At 42.7% G+C, this 23,122-nt stretch overlaps 1 protein-coding gene across 1 annotated transcript in view; it reads right to left on the reverse strand.

Annotated features, from left to right (window-relative positions):
• The window catches only part of isoc1 (isochorismatase domain containing 1), a 35,456-nt gene that overhangs the window by 5,958 nt on the left and 6,376 nt on the right, over positions 1 to 23,122 (reverse strand). Inside the window, exons 2-4 of the mRNA XM_060908275.1 lie at positions 17,470 to 17,589; positions 14,083 to 14,286; positions 9,289 to 9,405 (exon numbers count right to left, since the gene is read on the reverse strand). Coding sequence (XP_060764258.1) covers positions 9,289 to 9,405; positions 14,083 to 14,286; positions 17,470 to 17,589 — 441 coding nt within the window. The remainder of the gene's footprint in view (positions 1 to 9,288; positions 9,406 to 14,082; positions 14,287 to 17,469; positions 17,590 to 23,122) is intronic.

A 23,122-nucleotide genomic window follows, 5' to 3' on the forward strand; every position in this document is an offset into this window, starting at 1 on the left:
CAGCTGACTACGGGCGAAAGGCGGGGTACACCCTGGACAAGTCGCCAGGTCATCACAGGGCTGACACATAGACACAGACAACCATTCACACTCACATTCACACCTACGCTCAATTTAGAGTCACCAGTTAACCTAACCTGCAGGTCTTTGGACTGTGGGGGAAACCGGAGCACCCGGAGGAAACGCACGCGGACACGGGGAGAACATGCAAACTCCGCACAGAAAGGCCCTAATCGGCCACGGGGCTCGAACCCGGACCTTCTTGCTGTGAGGCGACAGCGCTAACCACTACACCACCGTGCCGCCCTGTTACATTTAATTTCTTTCATAATTTCATTCCAATTATTCTCTTCTAATTTTAATCTGGCCTCATTTTCTATCAAATTTGCTTCAGAAATGAAAGGGTTACTGTCCTGAAAACATTAAAATCGAGTTATCCAATGAGATTTTGGTGTTGTTGTTGTCGTCTCTAGGCTGAGAAGAGTTTACAGCCAGCTCACTCATTGGTGAGGATTTCATTGCCAGGACAGAAGGCCATGGCAGTGTACGTTTATGCAGGAAGTGACATGAATTAACCAATCAGATTTTGATTTGTAGTAGGAGGGACCAAAAACGTAATCGCCCTAGGCCTTCTCGAAGGCCAAGGCGAGCTTAAAAGTAGACTGCCTTTCAGGTTTTTCAAGTGTAGGTCATAAAAAGAATTTTCCCCGACATTCAATTCTTTTTGTTTAGTGGACCGAAAGCTTTTGAATTCGAATCACAGACTTCCAATTTTATTAGGGTTTTTTTTTAATCTCTTTTAAATAGACCAATTAATGAATTTAGGGCCATGTGGCCCTAAATTCTCCGCTATTTTTTCTTGCTTCACCATGACCCAATTCAAGATACTACGTCATGCATGACGTGGTGGGCTTTCCCCGTTTGCTCAAGGCATTGTGGGATACAAATTTGAAACAGGAGAGAAAAATGGAGGACACGAGTGTGCGAATTAAACATGAAACACTGACTACAGTAACAGAAAGCGAGAAGAAAAGACGTTATGTTGGGAAGGAAAGGAAATGCAGGACCAAACTAATAAATATCGGCGGTCAGCGAGCACCTCGGTGTGATCAGCTGTTCGTTTAGCGACAGAATGATGGAACTGTCAGTGCACGGTCATGGTAAACCAGTAGATGGCAGTAATGCAACACTGTGGATATCAGCTGCCGTAAAACTCAAAAGAAGGAGGAAAAGAAGCAGGTAAACCTGCGCATGCGCACACGGACTTCCTCGGTCTGCTTGACTGCGTGAAGCGAGCGATTTCATGCACATTATTTGCTCGGGAATCCCTTCAAATTAAATAACTTCCCAACTTGTTTTTTTTTTTTAGATATTGCAGAAATAAACATACATCACAATGACCAAATTTCAGAGGGAACCAAATTTCACCGATTTTATTAAATTGAAAGGCCGTCTAGCTTTAACCGTGAGTCGGTGCCGTGAGCGCAGCAGTGAAGTACGGTAAGATAATTATGCCTGCAGCTGTGCCAGAGGAGCTCGACGTGGCCAGCTTAATAGAGTTGCTTTTTTCAAGGTGGGATTTTGCAGAGAAATAATTTATAATACAAAAGGGAAGACCAACTCCAGCACTGGACCTAACGGAAAATGGGAAAACTGTTGAAAGACATTTCAGAGTCGACAATTTTATCAATGCTATCCATGGATGACTGGCTGTTTAAAAAAAAAACACAGGCTGTATTGCTAGAGTTGTCTGCTTTTCAACGGACGAGTCATCCATCTGGGCTTATGCTGAATTTATTAGCATTACTAACCTAACAAAGTCAGCCCACCATGATCAAAATTCAGCTGCACATCCGCAAACTACAGTGAGCTTAAAAACTTTCAGGGACACCAGAGTAGACCTCCAGCTGGACGAGCAGCACCACAAACAAATCCTTGCCCACAAAAACTAAGTCAGGCAGAACAGGGAGATGCCGAAGCGGCTCATTAACACCGCTGTGTTTCTGGGGAAGCAAGAGCTCGCGCTCAGAGGACATGATGAGGGCAAGGGCTCTGAAAACAAAGGGAACTACTTGGAGATGCTGGATTTTTTTTTTTTGTCTTAACATGACATTCCCCCCTCTGCTGTCATCTTGATACTGCAACTAGATTTGTAGACACGTCAAACAAAATTCAGAACGACTGATACGGTCAGTTACAGAGGTTATGACTGAGGCCATGAAGGATGAAGTGAGTTAAGAAAACTTTGCTCTGTTGCTTTTTTGGTGCGTCTGGCTACGTTTTGGCTGAGCTGAAGTCCCAGATCGAATAATAACGGTTCGCCACTGACCCAATTACGTTACAAAATCCAGCAAGGACGTTGGTGATGACAGGAAAAGTGACTATAATTTTAAATTAACTTGGTTAACTCAGGTGTGACACGATAGCACACAGGTTAACATCGCAGCCTCATAACGCCAAAGTCCTGGGTTTGGATGACTACACAGAGCTTGATTTTATTCCAGGGTTTTGAAAAAAAAAAAAAACATGATCAAATCATGCTGGCTGCACAAAAATAAATTGTGTTATACATTCATGTAGAACCGGTGAACACATTTCAATTAAGCAAATTCAATTAACTTTTCCCCCAGTTCAGTTGTACATTGGATTTCTCATTAAACACAACAAAGAACGAAAATGGAAAAAGAGGAACAGATAATGAAGCTTTTGCTCCTTTTTAGGTGCCAACAGTGGAACCTGACTGTTCGGTTACGTCTGAGATAACCGAATTACTAATGACGATGAGTCTGCATACAAAAGAGGTTCCCCTTGGGTGCAGTCATAACAACCTGGAGCTGAACTCACAAAACAATGGACTTCAAACTGCATTCTACAGCACCAACCCCCAATTACCATTTTAAACATCACCGGGGAGTTAACCGGGGAGGCCTTCATGTTTCTGGAAGTCAGAAAACTGTCCGTCTCAAAAAAGGCACTTCTTGAGATGATGTACTTCCTGGGACAATTAAAGAAGCACATAGGTCTTACAGAGCCACTATACATACAGTGAGGCAAAAAAGTATTTAGTCAGCCACCAATTGTGCAAGTTCTCCCATTTAAAAAGATGAGAGAGGCCTGTAATTTTCATCATAGGTACACTTCAACTATGAGAGACAGAATGGGGGGAAAGAATCCAGGAAATCACATTGTAGGATTTTTAATGAATTAATTGGTAAATTCCTCGGTAAAATAAGTATTTGGTCACCTACAAACAAGCAAGATTTCTGGCTCTCACAGACCTGTAACTTCTTTAAGAGGCTCCTCTGTCCTCCACTCGTTACCTGTATTAATGGCACCTGTTTGAACTCGTTATCAGTATAAAAGACACCTGTCCACAACCTCAAACAGTCACACTCCAAACTCCACTATGGCCAAGACCAAAGAGCTGTCAAAGGACACCAGAAACAAAATTGTAGACCTGCACCAGGCTGGGAAGACTGAATCTGCAATAGGTAAGCAGCTTGGTGTGAAGAAATCAACTGTGGGAGCAATTATTAGAAAATGGAAGCCATACAAAGACCACTGATAATCTCCCTCGATCTGGGGCTCCACGCAAGATCTCACCCCGTGGGGTCAAAATGATCACAAGAACGGTGAGCAAAAATCCCAGAACCACATGGGGGGACCTAGTGAATGACCTGCAGAGAGCTGGGACCAAAGTAACAAAGGCTACCATCAGTAACACACTACGCCGCCAGGGACTCAAATCCTGCAGTGCCAGACGTGTCCCCCTACTTAAGCCAGTACATGTCCAGGCCCGTCTGAAGTTTGCTAGAGAGCATTTGGATGATCCAGAAGAGGATTGGGAGAATGTCATATGGTCAGAGGAAACCAAAATAGAACTTTTTGGTAAAAACTCAACTTGTCCTGTTTGGAGGAGAAAGAATGCTGAGTTGCATCCAAAGAACACCATACCTACTGTGAAGCATGGGGGTGGAAACATCATGCTTTGGGGCTGTTTTTCTGCAAAGGGACCAGGACGACTGATCCGTGTAAAGGAAAGAATGAATGGGGCCATGTATCGTGAGATTTTGAGTGAAAACCTCCTTCCATCAGCAAGGGTATTGAAAATGAAACGTGGCTGGGTCTTTCAGCATGACAATGATCCCAAACACACCGCCCGGGCAACGAAGGAGTGGCTTCAAGGTCCTGGAGTGGCCTAGCCAGTCTCCAGATCTCAACCCCATAGAAAATCTTTGGAGGGAGTTGAAAGTCCGTGTTGCCCAGCGACAGCCCCAAAACATCACTGCTCTAGAGGAGATCTGCATGGAGGAATGGGCCAAAATACCAGCAACAGTGTGTGAAAACCTTGTGAAGGCTTACAGAAAACGTTTGACCTCTGTCATTGCCAACAAAGGGTATATAACAAAGTATTGAGATGAACTTTTGTTATTGACCAAATACTTATTTTCCACCATAATTTGCAAATAAATTCTTTAAAAATCAGACAGACAATGTGATTTTCTGGATTTTTTTTTCTTCTCATTTTGTCTCTCATAGTTGAGGTATACCTATGATGAAAATTACAGGCCTCTCTCATCTTTTTAAGTGGGAGAACTTGCACAATTGGTGACTGACTAAATACTTTTTTGCCCCACTGTAGTTTTCACTCAGTGTGTTTACATGCACATCCAAATCGAGCCACTGTCGGTAATCGAGCTAAGGGTCCCAGCAGGGGTGCCAGAGAAATCCAATCCTACATGCACACAAGGAAATCGAGCTATTGTGTGAGGTACATTGTGCACCCGAGACACAGGTGGCGCTACACGCCCCATCATGTTGGTACACTTCCGGTTGTCGTCAAGAAGAGCTATTCAAGAGTGTAAACAAAGTTATCAGTTCCGTGTTCACAAGAAGAACAACGACAAGGACAGCAATATTGAGATGTATTTTATTTATATATATATATATATATATATATATATATATATATATATATATATATATATATATTCAACTCCTTAAGCGGAATGAGCATGAACTCTATCTCCTCATTGCTCCAGAAGTGCACGTTTCTACTACTGTTGTCATGCCGACCGAGGCTGTTGTGTTTCCCGCTTGTGGTCTCGTCACTTCCGGAAGGGGCAGTGCTGAAGTAAGTAGCTCGACTACGTAGCTCGATAGGGTTTACATGCACTAAGTAGCTCGGCTACAATCGCATAATCTAGGTCGCGTAACTGGATTTCTCGTAATCGAGCTCGGTTCAATTTCAGCCGAGCTAAGGTGTTTCCATGGCATTTAGAATTTCGATTTCAGTCGAGCTACGGCAGAAATTTGATTTTCTCTATGTGCATGTAAACGCACTGACTGACGTCACGGCATTCCGGGGAAAGCCCTCCAGCCACCATCTTGTGGGTCAAACAAAACGGACCATCGCCATTACCGGCTACGTTATCTCAGACGAATTTATTAAGTTATATAGTCAGTTTTCTAGAATAAAGATCAATGTCAGCAAAATCAAGCAAACAGAAGTATACATTAGACGACATCGGTATGCAGCCAAACTGGCCTTGATTGGGGGAATTGACCCCTACGAAGTGGACAAAGATGCATTTTCAAGTGACTATGCAGGGCTGCCAAAGCCTGAAACTGCCAAAGTCTGCTCCAAAGCCTGAAACTGACTTCATCAAACTTTAAAGGCTGTCTGATATATACAACTTTATATGTTCACAGCGCGCCTTTTGGCGGATGCCGCCTTTTTCACGGCTGAATCGCGCAGATCCGATTTTTTTTTTTTTTAGGGGGGGCGTTGGAGTGTCTGATTATAATTTCCAAGTAAATTCTGTATTAAAATTACTAAATAAGCAAATCCGTTACAGTCCATGAAACATTCTCATCCTTATACTTTGTGTTTCATGGACTGTAACGGATTTGCTTATTTAGTAATTTTAATACAGAATTTACTCTGAAATTATAATCAGACACTCCAACGCCCCCCCTAAAAAAAAAAATCGGATCTGCGCGATTCAGCCGTGAAAAAGGCGGCATCCGCCAAAAGGCGCGCTGTTTGCATCCCTGGTTGATTAAACACAAATCAAATCATACAGAATAGACCTAAAATGTTTTTCAAAAATGACCCTTGCGTGAGTGAAGTGACAAGTGTCAAATAGAAACGTGACAAATGAGCGATATTAAGTGTACATTACAATGTAAACGTACACTCCGCGGTTCCAGTTAGGCATTCTCCAGAGATTGTTCACATGATGTTTTGGTTTCCAAAAACAAACTTAAACATAATTGATTGTTTATTTACACAACTTACCACTTATAAAATGATCGGAGCAGACTTTGCTGTGTTTGGAAGGCTGATAATCCATAGATTTCTCCTTTGTATGCTGAGTTTCTTTGTTTGCTCGCCTTCGTGCTCCCGTACAGTGGGAATTCCATAAAAGCTCCGCTTGACGTCATCATCTGACCTATTACGACAGCCGTGAATACAACAGGTGTGCACCACTGCTAGCTTTAAATAGCCTGCTTGGGTTCTTTTGAAGACTTTGTACTCGCGCGTTACAATGTGTGCTCAGTCACCCGTACGGTAAGCTTGACCCACAAGATGGCCGCCACTAGGGAATCCCCGACTCTGTGACGTCATGTGCAAACTATGTATTGCGTCTGTCCTTTGTATAGCCATCACAGTCTCGTCTGGCTCAGCTGCTCATCAGGACAGAATCAGGCCACAGAAGATTGCCAGGACTGTATAAATGATCATTGCTTGTACTGTTCCCGAGTCAGGAAATGGACAATCAGAATAATCACCGATACCCGACATCCTGCACACTGCATATTTGAACTTTTTCCTTCTGCCGGATTCTACAAATCACTGAGTGTCAAAACAATCAGACATGCACAGTTTCTTCCCAGAGGCCAGCAAGCTCATTACTGGACGCCTGTCTAAAAGAACTTTCAGTTTTCAATACATTACAGGCATTTAGCAGACACTCTTATACAGATTGACATACAACAGGACCTTGACACACCTGACCCAGGGAGCAGTTGAGGGTTAGGTGCCTTGCTCAAGGGCACTTCATCTATTCCTGCTGGTCCAGGGAATTGAACCAGCAACCTTTTGGTTCCAAAGCTGCTTCTCTAACCTCTAGGCCTTGGGTGGCCAACCCGCGGCTCGCGAGCCGCATGCGGCTCTTTGCCCGGTGTCATGCGGCTCTTACGTTCATATCGAAGTTTGTGTTTGTGTTTTTTTTTTAATGTGCGTGTGCGCTTTGCTTGAGTTCAGTATGGTATTTTCGTCAAATGCATCTTCGCTTTGCTTGGGTATATTACGGTATTTTCAGGTCATGTCAAATGCGCATGTGCGTGAGATAATCGCTAAGTTTTTGGGCAAGGTGTATCTTGTGTCAAGTAGCCTCTCAAAATGGCAATGAAAAAATGCACAGCAAAACGAAAATATGAAGACGAACATGGGACATTTTTAACAGAGTGGGAGAGTTTATACTTTTTTGTTGAATGTAATGGCAAGCCATTCTGCCTTATATGTCAGTCGTCATTAGCTCATTTCAAAGCTTCCCGCCTCCCTGAATAAGCAAGGAGCCAGATACGCAACACTAATTGAAAACCTGCACGAAAGCTTTGTAACCCGGTTCCGTGATATACAACTGAAAAGGCCACAGATTACGTTCCTCGTCGACCCATTCAATGCGGAGATGGACTGTTTGAAAGCTCCGCTAGTCACAGATGAAGCTGCGGCTGAGTTGGAGATGATCGATCTTCGTGAGGAAGACCAACTGAAACCTGTTTTGAGGGAAGGCACCATTGAGTTTTGGAAAAGCGTGCCATTGGAAAAATACCCGAATGTGAAACGGGCTGCGCTTAAGATACTGTCAATGTTTGGGTCAACATACGTCTGCGAGTCTGTGTTCTCTACCATGAAACACGTGAAGTCAAAGCATCGTTCTGTTCTGACTGAAACCCATGTGAAAGAACTGCTTCGAGTGGCAACGACGGAATGCAAGCCAGATTTGAAGAGGATTGTTCAAGGCAAGGAATGTCAGAAGTCCCACTAAGCAACATGCATAGTAAGTGCACACAATATTGATTGCTGTAAATGACTGGCCTGTGGTATTAGTACTGACTGAAGGAGTAAATTTCTCTCATGTTGGCATGTGACATTTACTATTAATCTGGCTGAGCAGAGATGAGTGCTTGAGCATGTGCGTGTGTGTCTGTGAGGGAGGGGGGGCGATGTTCATGTGCGGTCATGTGTATGGTGTGGCTTTTTTTTGGTAATGCCATGAGTCCCACTAAGCAGCATGCATAGTAAGTGCACACAATGTTCATTGTTAAAAATGACTGGCCTCAGCCTGTGGTCTTAGTGCTGTAGGAGTAAATATGTTGGTGTGTGACATTTACTATTAATCTGGCTGAGCAGAGGTGTGTGTGTGTGTGTGAGAGAGAGAGAGGAAGGGATGTTCGTGTGCCCATGTGTATGATGTGGCTCTTTGCGGTAATACAATAAAAAAATGTGGCTCTTGGTCTCCAACTGGTTGGCCACCCCTGCTCTAGGCCATGGCTTCCCCCAATACAGAACCACTCAGATCACTAAGCTCCTGATGCAGCCCCCTTTTCCTACTTCTATTGTACACAGATTTTTGTAATCCATGTGAATAACCCTGCAGATATTTACTGTATTTACTCACTCCCATCAACTATCCATCCATCTATCCATCCCCGCTTATCCTGTGCAGAGTCATGGGCAAGCTGGAGCCTATCCCAGCTGACTACGGGCGAAAGGCGGGGTACACCCTGGACAAGTCACCAGATTATCGCAGGGCTGACACACAGACACAGACATCCATTCACACTCACATTCACACCTATGGTCAATTTAGAGTCACCAGTTAACCTAACCTGCATGTCTTTGGATTGTGGAGGAAACCGGAGCACCCGGAGGAAACCCATGCAGACACGGGGAGAACATGCAAACTACACACAGAAAGGCCCCTGTTAGCCACTGGGCTTGAACCCAGAACCTTCTTACTGTGAGGTGACAGTGCTAACCACTACCCACCGTGCCACCAACTAGCGACTGTGAAATGGAGTCACGTGTGCGTGTTTAGCCACACCCCACCAATAAAACTGACTCGGATTCTGACTCTGATTCAGTTTAGCCACAATGTAGGCAGGTTTCAAGGATACCCTTTTTTAAAACAGTAAAAAGAAAATTATGATTGTGGCATAAAAAAAAAATCATGCTTGTTCACATACTTTTTTATATCTACAGTATATTCATGTTACCTCTAGTGCAAACATTCTGTCCATCATGCTTCTGGAGGACGTCGCGTCTGCTACAATGTGCACCTCGAACCCCTTCCCAATCAGGTCCAATGCTGTCTGCTGGATGCACACATGAGTCTACACACAAGATTAGGGTTTATTTAGTGTGACTGACCAGCAGTTATTACTGTCTGTTATCAATTAAAAACAAAAAGAATTGTTTAATGTTTGCATGTCATCACAGTGAAATGCAAAACTGCTCAAAATACTGTTTTGTGCCACTAGATGGCAGTGTCTACAAGGCAATACAATCAAACTTCAGGGAGAATTAAAAAATAAAAAATGGCAGTACATGAGTCTGACTTGTAAAACAATGAATATTTAACTGACTATGAAATATTCAAATAATGTGTTGAACTCAATATAACAAATATACGGAAAATAACGATGAACGCCAAAACCTGGAGACACAGCACCCATCATCATCATCATCAGACTTCTATTTATTACAGTAATCTCTATATATGCTGTATTCTGCATAGTTTGTTATTACAGTGCTTACTATACTGTCCAGGGCGCAGATAATGCACATACTGCACGCTGTACATCAACTGATTTCTCTAGTGTTTCTCTTAATTTTTGCAAGTTACATAGTTAATTTCCTGTGTCAATGTGAGCACCTCAAAAGTCCTTAGATATGAAACTGGCCAATAAAACAGACTTGGGTTCCGAAGGATATCGGTCAAGGAGCCGATACTTAAAAGGGGGCATATTACTGGGGGGGGGGCTCACTTTTTCAGTGCCTGTGCACATACATTTGGGTATCTGGAGCCTGCCAACACACAACCACTAAAATAAGACAGACAGACAGAAACAGACAGACAGTCAGGTGAGCTTATTAGAATTTTACTGCCCCCTTATCTGAGCATCTCCAATCCTGGCTTAAAGTGCATATCACAGGTAAATTCAGGAGCAAGATCAATGGAATTCTCCTATTTTATATTAAACTTTGGTCAAATATCTACAACATTCTGCATTCTCTACAATTTTTTTTACCTTGCGCAATACCAGAAAAATTCAGTTGAAATCAAGCCATCTGAGGCGAATTGGTCCGCCTCTGAAAAAACTTGGCATTTGGATTTCCCGACAAACAATGATTTTCGTGACGTCGCGTGCGGGCCGCCTCCCTCTGAATCCTACGTCAGCGCTGGTTTGTTTATGAGGAAACGACCTGGTGGTTTTCTGCAAATATTTCTTCAACGTTATCGCGTAATTATTAAAATGGTTAACATATGTATTGTAGGAGGGTGTAGCAACGCCAATCTTGATGGGATTAGCACTCGTCGTTTTCCAAAAGACCGGACAATGAGAGAGAAATGGGGGCGCTTGGTCTACACAGGCTGTGCACTGAAACCGTGCAAAGTTCTCGCAGCCTGCTGGCGCTTCCGCAGGTAACGTCACGAATCTGGCTCCAGACTCCCTTGGGATTTTTCCAGACGTGTTTTGTTATTTTATTTTTTTCTGCTGTAGACAGATGGCCTTGTGCAAAATTACCCTTCTGGATGAGTGTGTAAAGGGACATACTTTCATATTAAAAAAAAACCTGAAATGGGTCCAGGATATGCACTTTAAGAGCTATTCATGAGAAAGGTGGCCAGATGCAGACAGGGGTGGGGTAAGCAGTGGCTTATTATCGTTCAAAGGAACAGGCACTCAAATCAGCCGTTCTGAACAGGGCTGTTTAGACAGGGTGAGAAGGGAGATGTGGTGTTTTATCTTTGTGGTATTTTGACCAAAGCATTTCACAGACACTTCATTAATGCCCCTTTTCCACCAAAGCAGTTCCAGGGCTGGTTCGGGGCCAGTGCTTAGTTTGGAACCGGGTTTTCTGTTTCCACTGACAAAGAACTGGCTCTGGGGCCAGAAAAACCGGTTCCTGGCTAGCACCAACTCTCTGCTGGGCCAGAGGAAAGAACCGCTTACATCAGCGGGGGGGCGGAGTTGTTAAGACCAACAACAATAACAAGACCGTGAAAGATCGGCCATTTTTAAGCACCGAAAAGCAGCAGCTGTACAAACGCGAAGTCATCCATTATTATTATTATTGTTGGTGTTGCTGCTGCTTCTTCTGTGTTGTTTTTGCTTCGATATTCGTGCCAAGGTTTATGCAAACGTAGCGACGTATACAGCGACGTAATGACGTGACTCCCCTTAGCACCGCGATCTATGGAAAAGCAAACTGGTTCTCAGCTGGCTCGCAAGTTGAACGAGTTGTGAACCAGCACCAGCACTGGCCCCGAACCAGCCCTGGAACTGATTTGGTGGAAAAGGGGTATAAGACCTCAGGGAACCGTGTCAGTTGTGGAAAAGGGGCATAATGAGTCACCTTTAAAAGCCTAAACGCTAATGCCCAAGTTGAGCAAACATTCTGCGTATATTCCAAACATAAGCAATGAGATTTAGATCCGATAATGTACGTCTGCATTACTGGCTACAGCAATTACATCACTGTACAAACTAAAACTACAACCCCAAATCAGAAAAAGTTGAAATTAAAACGGAAAATAATGGTTTGTAAATAATCTTTGACTTGTACTGCACTCAAAACAGCACATTATTTGATGTTTTACCTCATTAATTTTTCCCCCCAAAATAAACCTCAGTTTTGATTCTTGGAACACATTTTAAAAAAAAAATTAGGGCGGTAAACCATTTACCACTTTATAATGCTGCCATTCTTTCTCACAACACTTAGATGTTTAGGGACTGAAGACACCAAGTGATGAAATGTTCCAGGTGTTATTTTTGTCCCATTCTTCCTGTAAACAGGTCTTAAGGTGTGCAACAGTACAGGGTCGTTGTTGTCATATTTTTCGTTTCAAAATTTGCCACACATTCTCTGTTGTGGACAGAGTGGACAGGCACCCTCTTCTTCCACAGCCACGCCTTTGTAATGTGTTTAGAATGTGGTTTTACATTGTCTCGTTGAAATCTCCCTGGAAAAGATGTCGTCTTGAAGGCAGCATATGTTGCTTCAAAATCTCAGTGTACTTTTCTGCATTAAAGGAACAGTCCACCGTACTTCCATAATGAAATATGTTCTTTTCTGAATTGAGACGAGCTTATCCGTACCTCTCTGAGCTTTGCGCGACCTCCCAGTCAGTCAGACGCGCTGTCACTCCTGTTAGCAATGTAGCTAGGCTCAGTATGGCCAATGGTATTTTTTGGGGCTGTAGTTAGATGCGACCAAACTCTTCCACGTTTTTCCTGTTTACATAGGTTTATATGACCAGTGACATGAAACAAAGTTCAGTTACACAAATTGAAACGTGGCGATTTTCTATGCTATGGAAAGTCCGCACTATAATGACAGGCGTACTAACACCTTCTGCGCGCTTCGGCAGCGCATTGATACGGAGCTCAGATATCAATGCGCTGCCGAAGCGCGCAGAAGGTGTTAGTACGCCTGTCATTATAGTGCGGACTTTCCAGAGCATCGAAAATCGCCACGTTTCAATTTTTTTAACTGAACTTTGTTTCATGTCACTGGTCATATAAACCTATGTAAACAGGAAAAACGCGGAAGAGTTTGGTCGCATCTAACTACAGCCCCAAAAAATACCGTTGGCCATGCTGAGCCTAGCTACATTGCTAACAGGAGTGACAGCACGTCTGACTGACTGGGAGGTCGCGCAAAGCTCGGAGAGGTACGGATAAGCTCGTCTCAATTCAGAAAAGAACATATTTCATTATGGAAGTACGGTGGACTGTTCCTTTAATGCTGCCATCACAGAAGTGTAAGCTACCTTTCCCAAGGGCATTGACACAACTCCATACCATGACAGACCCTGGATTTTGGACTTGTTACTGGTAACAGTCTGGATGGTCCTTTTCATCTTTGGTCCGGAACACACGGTACCCATTTCTTCTCAAAAAAAAAAACCTGGAATACTGATAAATCTGACCACAATACATATTTCCACTGTGTGATGGTCCGTCCCAGATGCCTCCAAGCTCAGAGAAGTCAACGGCGCTTTTGGACACAGTTAACACAAGGCTTCCTTTTTTGCACAGTAAAATTTTGACATTTGTGGCTGCAACTCTGTATTGTACTGCATGACAAAGGTTTGTCAAAGTAATCCTGAGTCCCTGTGGTTATATCAGCTATAGATGAACGACTGTTCTTGATGCAGTGCTGCCTGATGGACTTAAATATCGTTTTAAAACGTTTCAATAACTTTCTCGCGCATTTGTTAACAAACTGGAGATCCTCAGCTCATCTTTGCTCCTCAAAGACTAGGCCTTTCCTGGATACTCATTTTGTATTAAATCATGATTACGATCACTTGTTGACATCATCTGTTTCAAATCACATCATTAATTGTTTTATTTCATTACTAGCCCTAAATATCCCCTGTCCCAACATTTTTGGAACATCTAACAGGCCTGAAACGCAGGAACGGAGGTCATTTCAGTTGCATGTACAAATGAAATGAAGTTGACCAGACAGGACATGAACTATCTTGGGTTCATAATGTCTCTAATGAAATACAAGTCAAAGTAAATTTAGGAAATCACTGCTTTCTTTTTTATTTATATTTTCCATACCATCACAACTTTTTCTGATTTGGTTTTGTAAAAACTGCCAAGTGCAGCTACGCAAGAAATAAAAGTAACGAAGAAATAAATTATTTACAGAAGTTAATTAATATTAATCCGTTCTTGAAAATGATTTGCTTCAAAAACAGACAGGCAGATGCCATAAAACACAGAGAGAGAGCGAGAGAGAATAACAAAATCATTAGCGTCGCTAACCTCCACTCCGAAAAGCACAATGCTTCGGGCTCCTGGAGTCTCAGCCAGCGCAGCTTCCACCTCCGGTAGGACCATGGAGAACTTGGTTTTAGGGAAGACCAACTTGGCCCCAGTGAGATCCATTTCCTGTACAGTGCTCCCCAGGCCTTTAGGGTACTGCTCGGACACAATGACAGGAATCCCCAAAATACGAGCACCCTGGAGCTAAAACACAGCATTAACCTCGTTAAAACCCTGTATTTACTTGCACAATGTCTTAAGTGAAAAGGCAGCCTGGTTCAATAGCATTTTCACTTCTTTACAAGCTCGTGAACCTCCTTATTTACAGCCGGCATGTGCACTAAAGTGTAGGTACAAAATACAAGAAACAATGCGACAGTGCCGTTAAAGTAATGTCTTTATTACAGATACTACATTTTAAAAATGAATTTCATTATTGGAAACGTCATTTAAATGGTTCTTCCATTTAATTATTAAAAAAAAGCCTTTTGAGATACTCAAGTTTCCTTTTTTTTTTTTTAAACCTCTGCCAACTTTGTTGGAGGAGGCTATGTTTTCGCTTCTAATTTTTATTTGTTCCCAGCGTAACTCAAAGTAGTGAACGGCTTTTGATGAAATTGTGAGGAAAGGTGAGCCGTGGGTCAAGGAACACCTAGTTAGATTCTGATGCAAATTCGGGTATCTATGCAGAGTCAGGATTTTTTTTCTGTTCCCAACGTAACTCATCTCATTTCATCTCATCATCTCTAACTGCTTTATCCTGTTCTACAGGGTCGCAGGCAAGCTGGAGCCTATCCCAGCGGGGTACACCCTGGACAAGTCGCCAGGTCATCACAGGGCTGACACATAGACACAGACAACCACTCACATTCACACCTACGGTCAATTTAGAGTCACCAGTTAACCTAACCTGCATGTCTTTGGACTGTGGGGGAAACCGGAGCACCCGGAGAAAACCCACGCGGACATGGGGAGAACATGCAAACTCCGCACGGAAAGGCCCTCGCCGGCCACGGGGCTCGAACCCAGGACCTTCTTGCTGTGAGGCGACAGCACTAACCACTACACCACCGTGCTGCCCCCAACGTAACTTAAAAAAAAAAAAAGAACAGATTTTGATAAAATTTGGTGCTTTAGTATTATCCTAGGTTCAAGTGATTTATTCTGATGTTGATATGCAGCTTGGTGGGGGTATATATTCTACCGAGTGCCCTTCTAATTTAAACATGCTTAAAGCTAGACTTTATTCTAGCTTATTTATTCTTCTAATTTAAACATGCTTAAAGCTAGCCTTTCAGATTTTTCAAGTCTAGGTCATAAAAAGAATTTTCCCTGACACCCAATTATTTTTTTGTTCAGTGGACCGAAAGATACTGAATTCAAATCACAGACTTCCAATTTTATTACTTTTTTTTCCCTAAAAGAACAATTAATGAATTTAAGGCCACGTGGCCCTAAAATCTCCGCTTTTTTTCCTGCTTCACCATGACCTCTTTCAAGCATGACATGCTGGGCTTTCCCTGTTCGCACAAGGCATTGTGGGATACAAATTTGAAACAGGAGAGAAAAATGGAGGACGCGAGTGTACGAATGAAACGTGAAAGACCGACTACAGTGACGGAAAGCGAGAAAAGACGTTATGTTGCGAAGGAAAGGAAATGCAGGACCAAACTAAAATATCGGCAGTCAGCGAGCACCTCGGTGTGATCAGCTGTTCATTTAGTGACAGAATGATGGAACTGTTAGTGAACGGTCAAGGTAAACCTGTAGATGGCAGTAATGCAGCACTGTGGATACCAGCTGCTGTAAAACTCGAAAGACGACGACGATAAATCAGGTAAACCTGCGCATGCGCACACGGACTTCCTCTGTCTGCTTGACTGCACGAAGCGATCGATTTCATGCGCATTATTTGCTCAGGAATCCCCTCAAATTAAATAACTTCCCATCCACAGAATGGCCTGATATTTTGTGAGATTACAGAAATAAACATCTCACAATGATCAAATTTCAGAGGGAACTAAATTTCACCGAGTTTATGAAATCGAAAGGCCAGCTACTTTTAAATTAAAATTTTTTTTTTTAACTTTCCTGACCTTCTATATGTTTTTTTTAAACAATGTCCGTTTAGTTTTATGCAATCCCCATTCTTAAATTTCCATGTTATTTTTGTAAAACTTTCTTGCATTTCGCTGCTCTTTTTTTTTTAAAAGCTTTGTTCAAAGGTTTCTAGTCTCCCCATTCTTAAATTTCTATGTTTATTTTTCTTGCTACATTTTAAAGATTCTGATCATGAAAAGGGGTGGCACGGTGGTGTAGTGGTTAGCGCTGTCGCCTCACAGCAAGAAGGTCCAGGTTGGAGCCCCGTGACCGGCGAGGGCCTTTCTGTGCGGAGTTTGCATGTTCTCCCCGTGTCCGCGTGGGTTTCCTCCGGGTGCTCCGGTTTCCCTCACAGTCCAAAGACATGCAGGTTAGGTTAACTGGTGACTCTAAATTGACCGTAGGTGTGAATGTGAGTGTGAATGGTTGTCTGTGTCATTGTGTCAGCCCTGTGATGACCTGGTGACTTGTCCAGGGTGTACCCCGCCTTTCGCCCGTAGTCAGCTGGGATAGGCTCCAGCTTGCCTGCGACCCTGTAGAAGGATAAAGCGGCTACAGATAATGAGATGAGATGAGATCATGAAAAGGTCTAAAAACAAGAATTTAGAACTATAAAGTCCTAAGTTTATATTACTTTACAATAGATTATCCAGACTCCCCGCCCCCCTCCCCCAGCAAAAAAATGATCTCGTCGCTCCTCTCTGCAGTGCCAGTCTGGCAGCTCGGCCGCTTAAACCGTTAGTGCAGATGAAAAATGGAAGCTCAGATGGTGCACTTTAATATCAGTGAGGAATAATTACAAAAAGGCACATATCTACAAAAGCAATACTTAGAGGAACACGAAACCAGATGAAATTATGAAAATCTTCCTATTTGTAGTTGAATAAAATTGTATAAAAGTATCAGTATCGCTAAGCCTCTACTTGACCAACTGGCATGATCTGAATTTATAACTGAACGAAGAAAAACTCCAGAGCTTCAGGAAAAAAAATCAGGAAAGGAAATATATACACAGATAACTTCAAGATCACAGCCCAGTCGAACACGGTCTGAATGAGGGTCAAACAAGTGCATCGAGGCAATAAAAATGTCTGATAAAAATGTAGATTTGAAGCACAAGCAGTCCTTGCCTGTCCGTACCGTCTCTAAAAATAGTTAAGTCTGCACAGGGTCAATGACTTATAATATACTAAATATGTCAAAAGATCACATCACAGTTAAAAACTTGTTGCTGTGGAAAGACAAAGGGATAAATTGGGATAGAAAGGAACAGGGACAAATTTTTACCAGTCTCTGGCTGACGCTGATGATGTCACCAAAGTACTTGATGGCAGGTCTGAATCGTTCCTGCATGTCGCAGCAGAAGAAAATGGTGGTGGCTGGAGAAAGGTTGCCCAGTGTAGGGATCTATAGGAAAGGAAGGACAAACAAAACAAAACAAAACAACTCACCTTAAGTCCCATTTCTACCTGATAAAATGCACAATTTTCTATCCTTCCTTTACCAGGTCACTTATTACCGTCGCCAACTGTGTTGGAGGAGGTTTTGTTTCCAACATAACTCAAAAAGTCGTGAAGAGATTTTGATGAAATTTGAAGGAAACGTGGGCCATGGGCTGAGGAACAATTGAGTAGATTTTGATGCAAATCTGAATATGTGGCTTGGTGGAGGTATTTATTTTAATTTGTTAATTTGTCAGGGATCATGTACAACAGACATTACACTCAAATATATTAGAAAAGATGTACTGCACCAGAGTAGAGCTTTTAGCTAATTTCCATCTGTAGTCCCTGCAACAGGTAAACACAAGAACAACAGGTAGGGTAGGGCAGGTAGACACAAGCAAAATACTACACTGGGAAGGGTAGGTAAACACAACACGGCAGACACGCACACACAAAATACAATAGAAAAAGGTAGACAATCCCCATCATCCCCATCATCTAGAGAGTCATTAAACCTGGTTACCTCGCCCGGGACGGAGTCCACCAGGGAGCGAGGTATTGTTTTCGGTTGGGTTTCTTTGTCAATGATATTATGTGGGAGGCGGCACGGTGGTGTAGTGGTTAGCGTTGTCGCCTCACAGCAAGAAAGTCCGGGTTTGAGCCCCGTGGCCGGCGAGGGCCTTTCTGTACGGAGTCTGCATGTTGTCCGTGTGGGTTTCCTCCGGGTGCTCCGGTTTCCCCCACAGTCCAAAGACATGCAGCTTCGGTTAACTGGTGACTCTAAATTGACCGTAGGTGTGAATGTGAGTGTGAATGGTTGTCTGTGTCTATGTGTCAGCCCTGTGATGACCTGGCGACTTGTCCAGGGTGTACCCCGCCTTTCGCCCGTAGTCAGCTGGGATAGGCTCCAGCTTGCCTGCGACCCTGTAGGACAGGATAAAGCGGCTAGAGATAATGAGATGAGACGATATTATGGGAAAACGGCTGGATCGATCTTCATGAAACTTTCAGGATAGATGGGCATTGGTCTCAAATAGATCCTCCAACATTTTAAGGGTCATCCGGTCAAGGTCACCAAAAAGGAACAAAATCGTTTTTGTTGTGGCTACTGCTTCATATAGAGGCGCTTGCCACTACATCATCGTGCTACAAGAATGTAACGATCGTGCACTGTGCATACGTGTTCCCATTAAAATGGCCGGTGAGTGTATACAATTCAGTTCACCATTTGAAATAAATGGACTAAAGAAATCGCTTTCAGACATGTTTATGCTTATTATAGAGGGAAAGTCTGTTCCATTGAGCTCTAGCGCTGGGCCATTTCCAGGAAATAAGAGTTTGGGTCATGGCGACAGCGTGTGTATGTCAGCCTCGGTTCGGAGGTTTCAGTTTGGAAAACTGTAAGAGGTAAGAGTAGAATAATATAAAAGTACAGACACTTGGTATATTTTACTTCTGTGATTTTTAAAATTGTTCATTTTTGGATTACGCTTCATTTTTGTGGCCACTGCCTCATAGAGTAAATATATATGCTACAGTATATTTATTGTTTTCTGACACCATGTCCATACAGTTTTATTTATAAGCAGTAGCCACATGTACCCACAGGGTACCTATTTTTTTTCGCAATATCTCATTTCATTATCTCTAGCCGCTTTATCCTGTTCTACAGGGTCGCAGGCAAGCTGGAGCCTATCCCAGCTGACTACGGGCGAAAGGCGGGGTACACCCTGGACAAGTCGCCAGGTCATCACAGGGCTGACACATAGACACAGACAACCATTCACACTCACATTCACACCTACGGTCAATTTAGAGTCACCAGTTAACCTAACCTGCATGTCTTTGGACTGTGGGGGAAACCGGAGCACCCGGAGGAAACCCACGCGGACACAGGGAGAACATGCAAACTCCGCACAGAAAGGCCCTCGCCGGCCACGGGGCTCGAACCCGGACCTTCTTGCTGTGAGGCGACAGCGCTAACCACTACACCACCGTGCCGCCTTTTTTTCGCAATATCTTCCTTCATATTTATCATAAGTGCTACCGGGCAAGGTTTGTTTTGCCTGGCAACACTTGTTTTAAATTATTACTGCTATTCTTAATGTACTGTTGATTATGCTGCTGGAACATAATTTACCTTGCAGGATAAAAAAAAAAAAAGTACCAGCGTCACCAGATTTTCAATAATCTGTTATCATACTGGTAGAAAGTCATTGTTCGCAATAAATACGTTTTCTGAAATTACACACTTACACCTACAGTATGTGTTCTCTTGGTATGACTCGGGTAAGATACTTTTCATCACAGTCAGGGCTTTGAACCGGTTCAAGGAACGAAAACGAAAACCGGGAACTTTTTCTATTTCACATGGAACAGAAACGAAACCAGAAACTTTATTATTTTTTATGTTCCGGAACAGAAACGCTTATTAAAAATAATGGTAACCAGTTAATACTGGTTTTTATTTCGTTCCTCAAAGTTTCCGTAGCCTACAAATAAAAAATCCATTCTTCTCCTGCGCAAGTTTCTATGACCCGCTGGGGTTCACTTCCTGTGTGACGTTCGCTGACTGAATGGGGAGAGCGGGAAGGTGGACTACTATCACGTCTCCATTACTGAGTGTCTGAGCAAAGAAGAGCCTGAACGTTGCAACTTCCCTATTGGCTGTTTGTAAAAATGTATCAGTTGTTGTCCTTCCCACGGGAATCATCGCGGGCTCGAGAGACGAGACCTGACGAGTTAGTTCGTTGGTAGCAGAACAAAATGCCTGGACACAAATCGGGTTTTCAGAAAAGGAAAGAAAATAAACGGACGGTCGAAAATACAAAAAAGGAGGCAGAAAATGCAAAACGAGTTTTAAGGTAGGACAAATGGTTACTTTTCTGAGGCAGCCCGCCGTGGCTGCCTGCAGGCTTATTTATTATAGCCCATTTAGTTAAAATAGTTGATATAAAAATGTTTATAGTTATAGTTATGTGATGGTTGTCCTGATTTAGACTGGTGGTTTTTTTTTGGGGGGGGGGGGGGGTTGCGCGATGTTGCACCCGGCTCCAGATTAGGGCAGAACCGGCCCTGGCTACATTTCAGGTGTAGTTTGTTTTATGTATGTATGTACTTGCATAGATGTGTACTTGGTCTTCCAATATGGCGCCTAACAAACTCTCGCGGCGCGGTGACATCATGCGGTAGCCCTCTATAGGGCCTGACTAGCCTTTGGTAACACACTAAACGAATTATCTTTCATTTTTGGCACTTTTTCTGTTTGTGTAGATGGGAAGACATACTGAGAATCCAAATCGCCAACATTTGAAATAATAATTGTTTTGAATTATTTCTTGTCTTATTTAATGAAGGTTGTAATAGAATTAGCCTACATTTGGCTTAAGCTGGATGAGACAGAGACATAATTTTATAGCCATTTGTTAAACCGCTGACAGGGAACGTAATTAACCGTTCCGGGAACGAAATTTTTTTGTTCTAACCGGTTCGGGAATGTCTATTTAATGGTGGAACCAAAAACCGGAAACGTTAAAATTCCGTTTCTGTTCGGAACGAACCACTAGGAAAAAAATTCTGGTTCAAAGCCCTGATCACAGTATGACCATTTTAAGCCTCAGATACAATACTTGAAAATCTCCCATCTGGTAACATCTGTCAAAGTCCGTCAGTCTGTCCATCCATCCATCTAGTTATCTCACTTCCATAGCATAGGTGTAGAATTGGGTATGGACGTGTCCCTACCAATATCAAACGAAGGATGATATGTCCCTACCAATATTTCTGACTGAAGAAAAAAAAAAAAAAAAAGTCATGCTCCGTGCGCGGTACACAAACGGTTACTGTAGGTTTCCACTGGGCGGAACACCACGCAAAATTTGCTCTGGGGGTGTGGTTGCAAAAACAGCAAGCAAGTTTGGCTACCATGTAAATTAGCAAGTGCGGTTGCAGTGCAGTGACCGGCTGCTAGCTAGCAAGCTAGCAAACTGTCCTTGAGGAATGTAATGTTAGATTAGCTTGTAAAATGAATCAGTTAACAACAGTTCGTATTCAGTGTGTAAAAACGACAACATACGAATATGACTGTTTTCTGAATTGAAGAAATACATTTTACACAATTTTCCTCGACCAGAACACTATCTGCGCTTCAGCAGAACCCTCCGCTCTGGGCTCAAGAAGACAACAAAAGGGCAGTAATATAACAACAACCAATCAGAATTCAGATACATTCTGTTGCCAAGTAAAATTGTAATCTTTCAACGTGTCAAAAAAGTTCTAGAGACCTCGTCCTGTTTTACCGTTAGATCAATCACATATCAGCTTACACTAGCATTCTAAAACTAGTTAAAGATCACACAGAAGAGAGCCCACTCCCCCTGCCAGCCTCATGGAATGCAGTGTTTAAAGTGTATATCACAGGTAAATTCAAGAGCAAGATCAATGGAATTCTCCTATTTTATATTAAACTTTGGTCAAATATCTGTCGCATTTTGCGTAATTTTTTTTACCTTCCGCAATACCAGAAAAAAATCAGTTGAAATCAAGCCATTTGAGGTGAATTGGTCCGCCTCTGAAAAACTTGGCATTTGGATTTCCCGGCAAACATTGATTTTCGTGACGTTGCATGCAGGACTCCTCCCTCTGAATCCTACGTCAGCGCTGGTTTGTTTATGAGAAAACGACCTGGTGGTTTTCTGCAAATTTCTTCAACGTTATCACGTAATTATTAAAATGGTTAACAGATGCATCATAGGAGGGTGTAGCAACACCAATCTTGATGTGATTAGTACTCATCGTTTCCCACATCGCGCTCAGGTGACAATCCCATATTTCAATGCGAACTCGCTAGCTGCTAAACTTGGTCTACACAGGCTGTGCACTGAAACCGTGCAAGCTCGCGCAGCCTGCTGGCGCTTCCGCAGGTGACGTCACAAATCTGGTTCCAGACTCCCTTGGGATTTTTCCAGACGCGTTTTGTTATTTTATTTTTTTTCTGCTGTAGACAGATGGCCTTGTGCAAAATTACCCTTCTGGATGAGTGTGTAAAGGGACATTCTTTCATACAAAAAAAAAATTTGGTCCAGGATATGCACTTTAAGGTTCCGGATATGTTTTGCTTCCATTTATGAGGGAAAGGAACACACACACCCTCCCGACAGTCAGTCAATGTGTTATTCGCTTGTAAAACACATTTGCAAATTGGTAGAATGAGTTAATCATCACATCCAAGATTTGCAATTAATCAAATGAACTGCATATTATTATTATTATTATTATTATTATTATTATTCATGAATTACTACAGTTCTGAACTTCAAATTTTAAAAAAGTCTGGACTTTGGAGAGATGATGGATACTCTTTTGGTGGAACACAACAGAGCAAAATATTGGGACCCTCTAATGTTGGCACGACTGGGGGTTGGCATTGGGTTTATATCCCACCAGTGTTAATACCAAACCTACGCCCTTGTTCCATAGTATGATGTATGGATGTA

Source organism: Neoarius graeffei, chromosome 25 (assembly GCF_027579695.1).
Source record: "Neoarius graeffei isolate fNeoGra1 chromosome 25, fNeoGra1.pri, whole genome shotgun sequence".
Classification (NCBI taxonomy): Eukaryota; Metazoa; Chordata; class Actinopteri; order Siluriformes; family Ariidae; genus Neoarius; species Neoarius graeffei.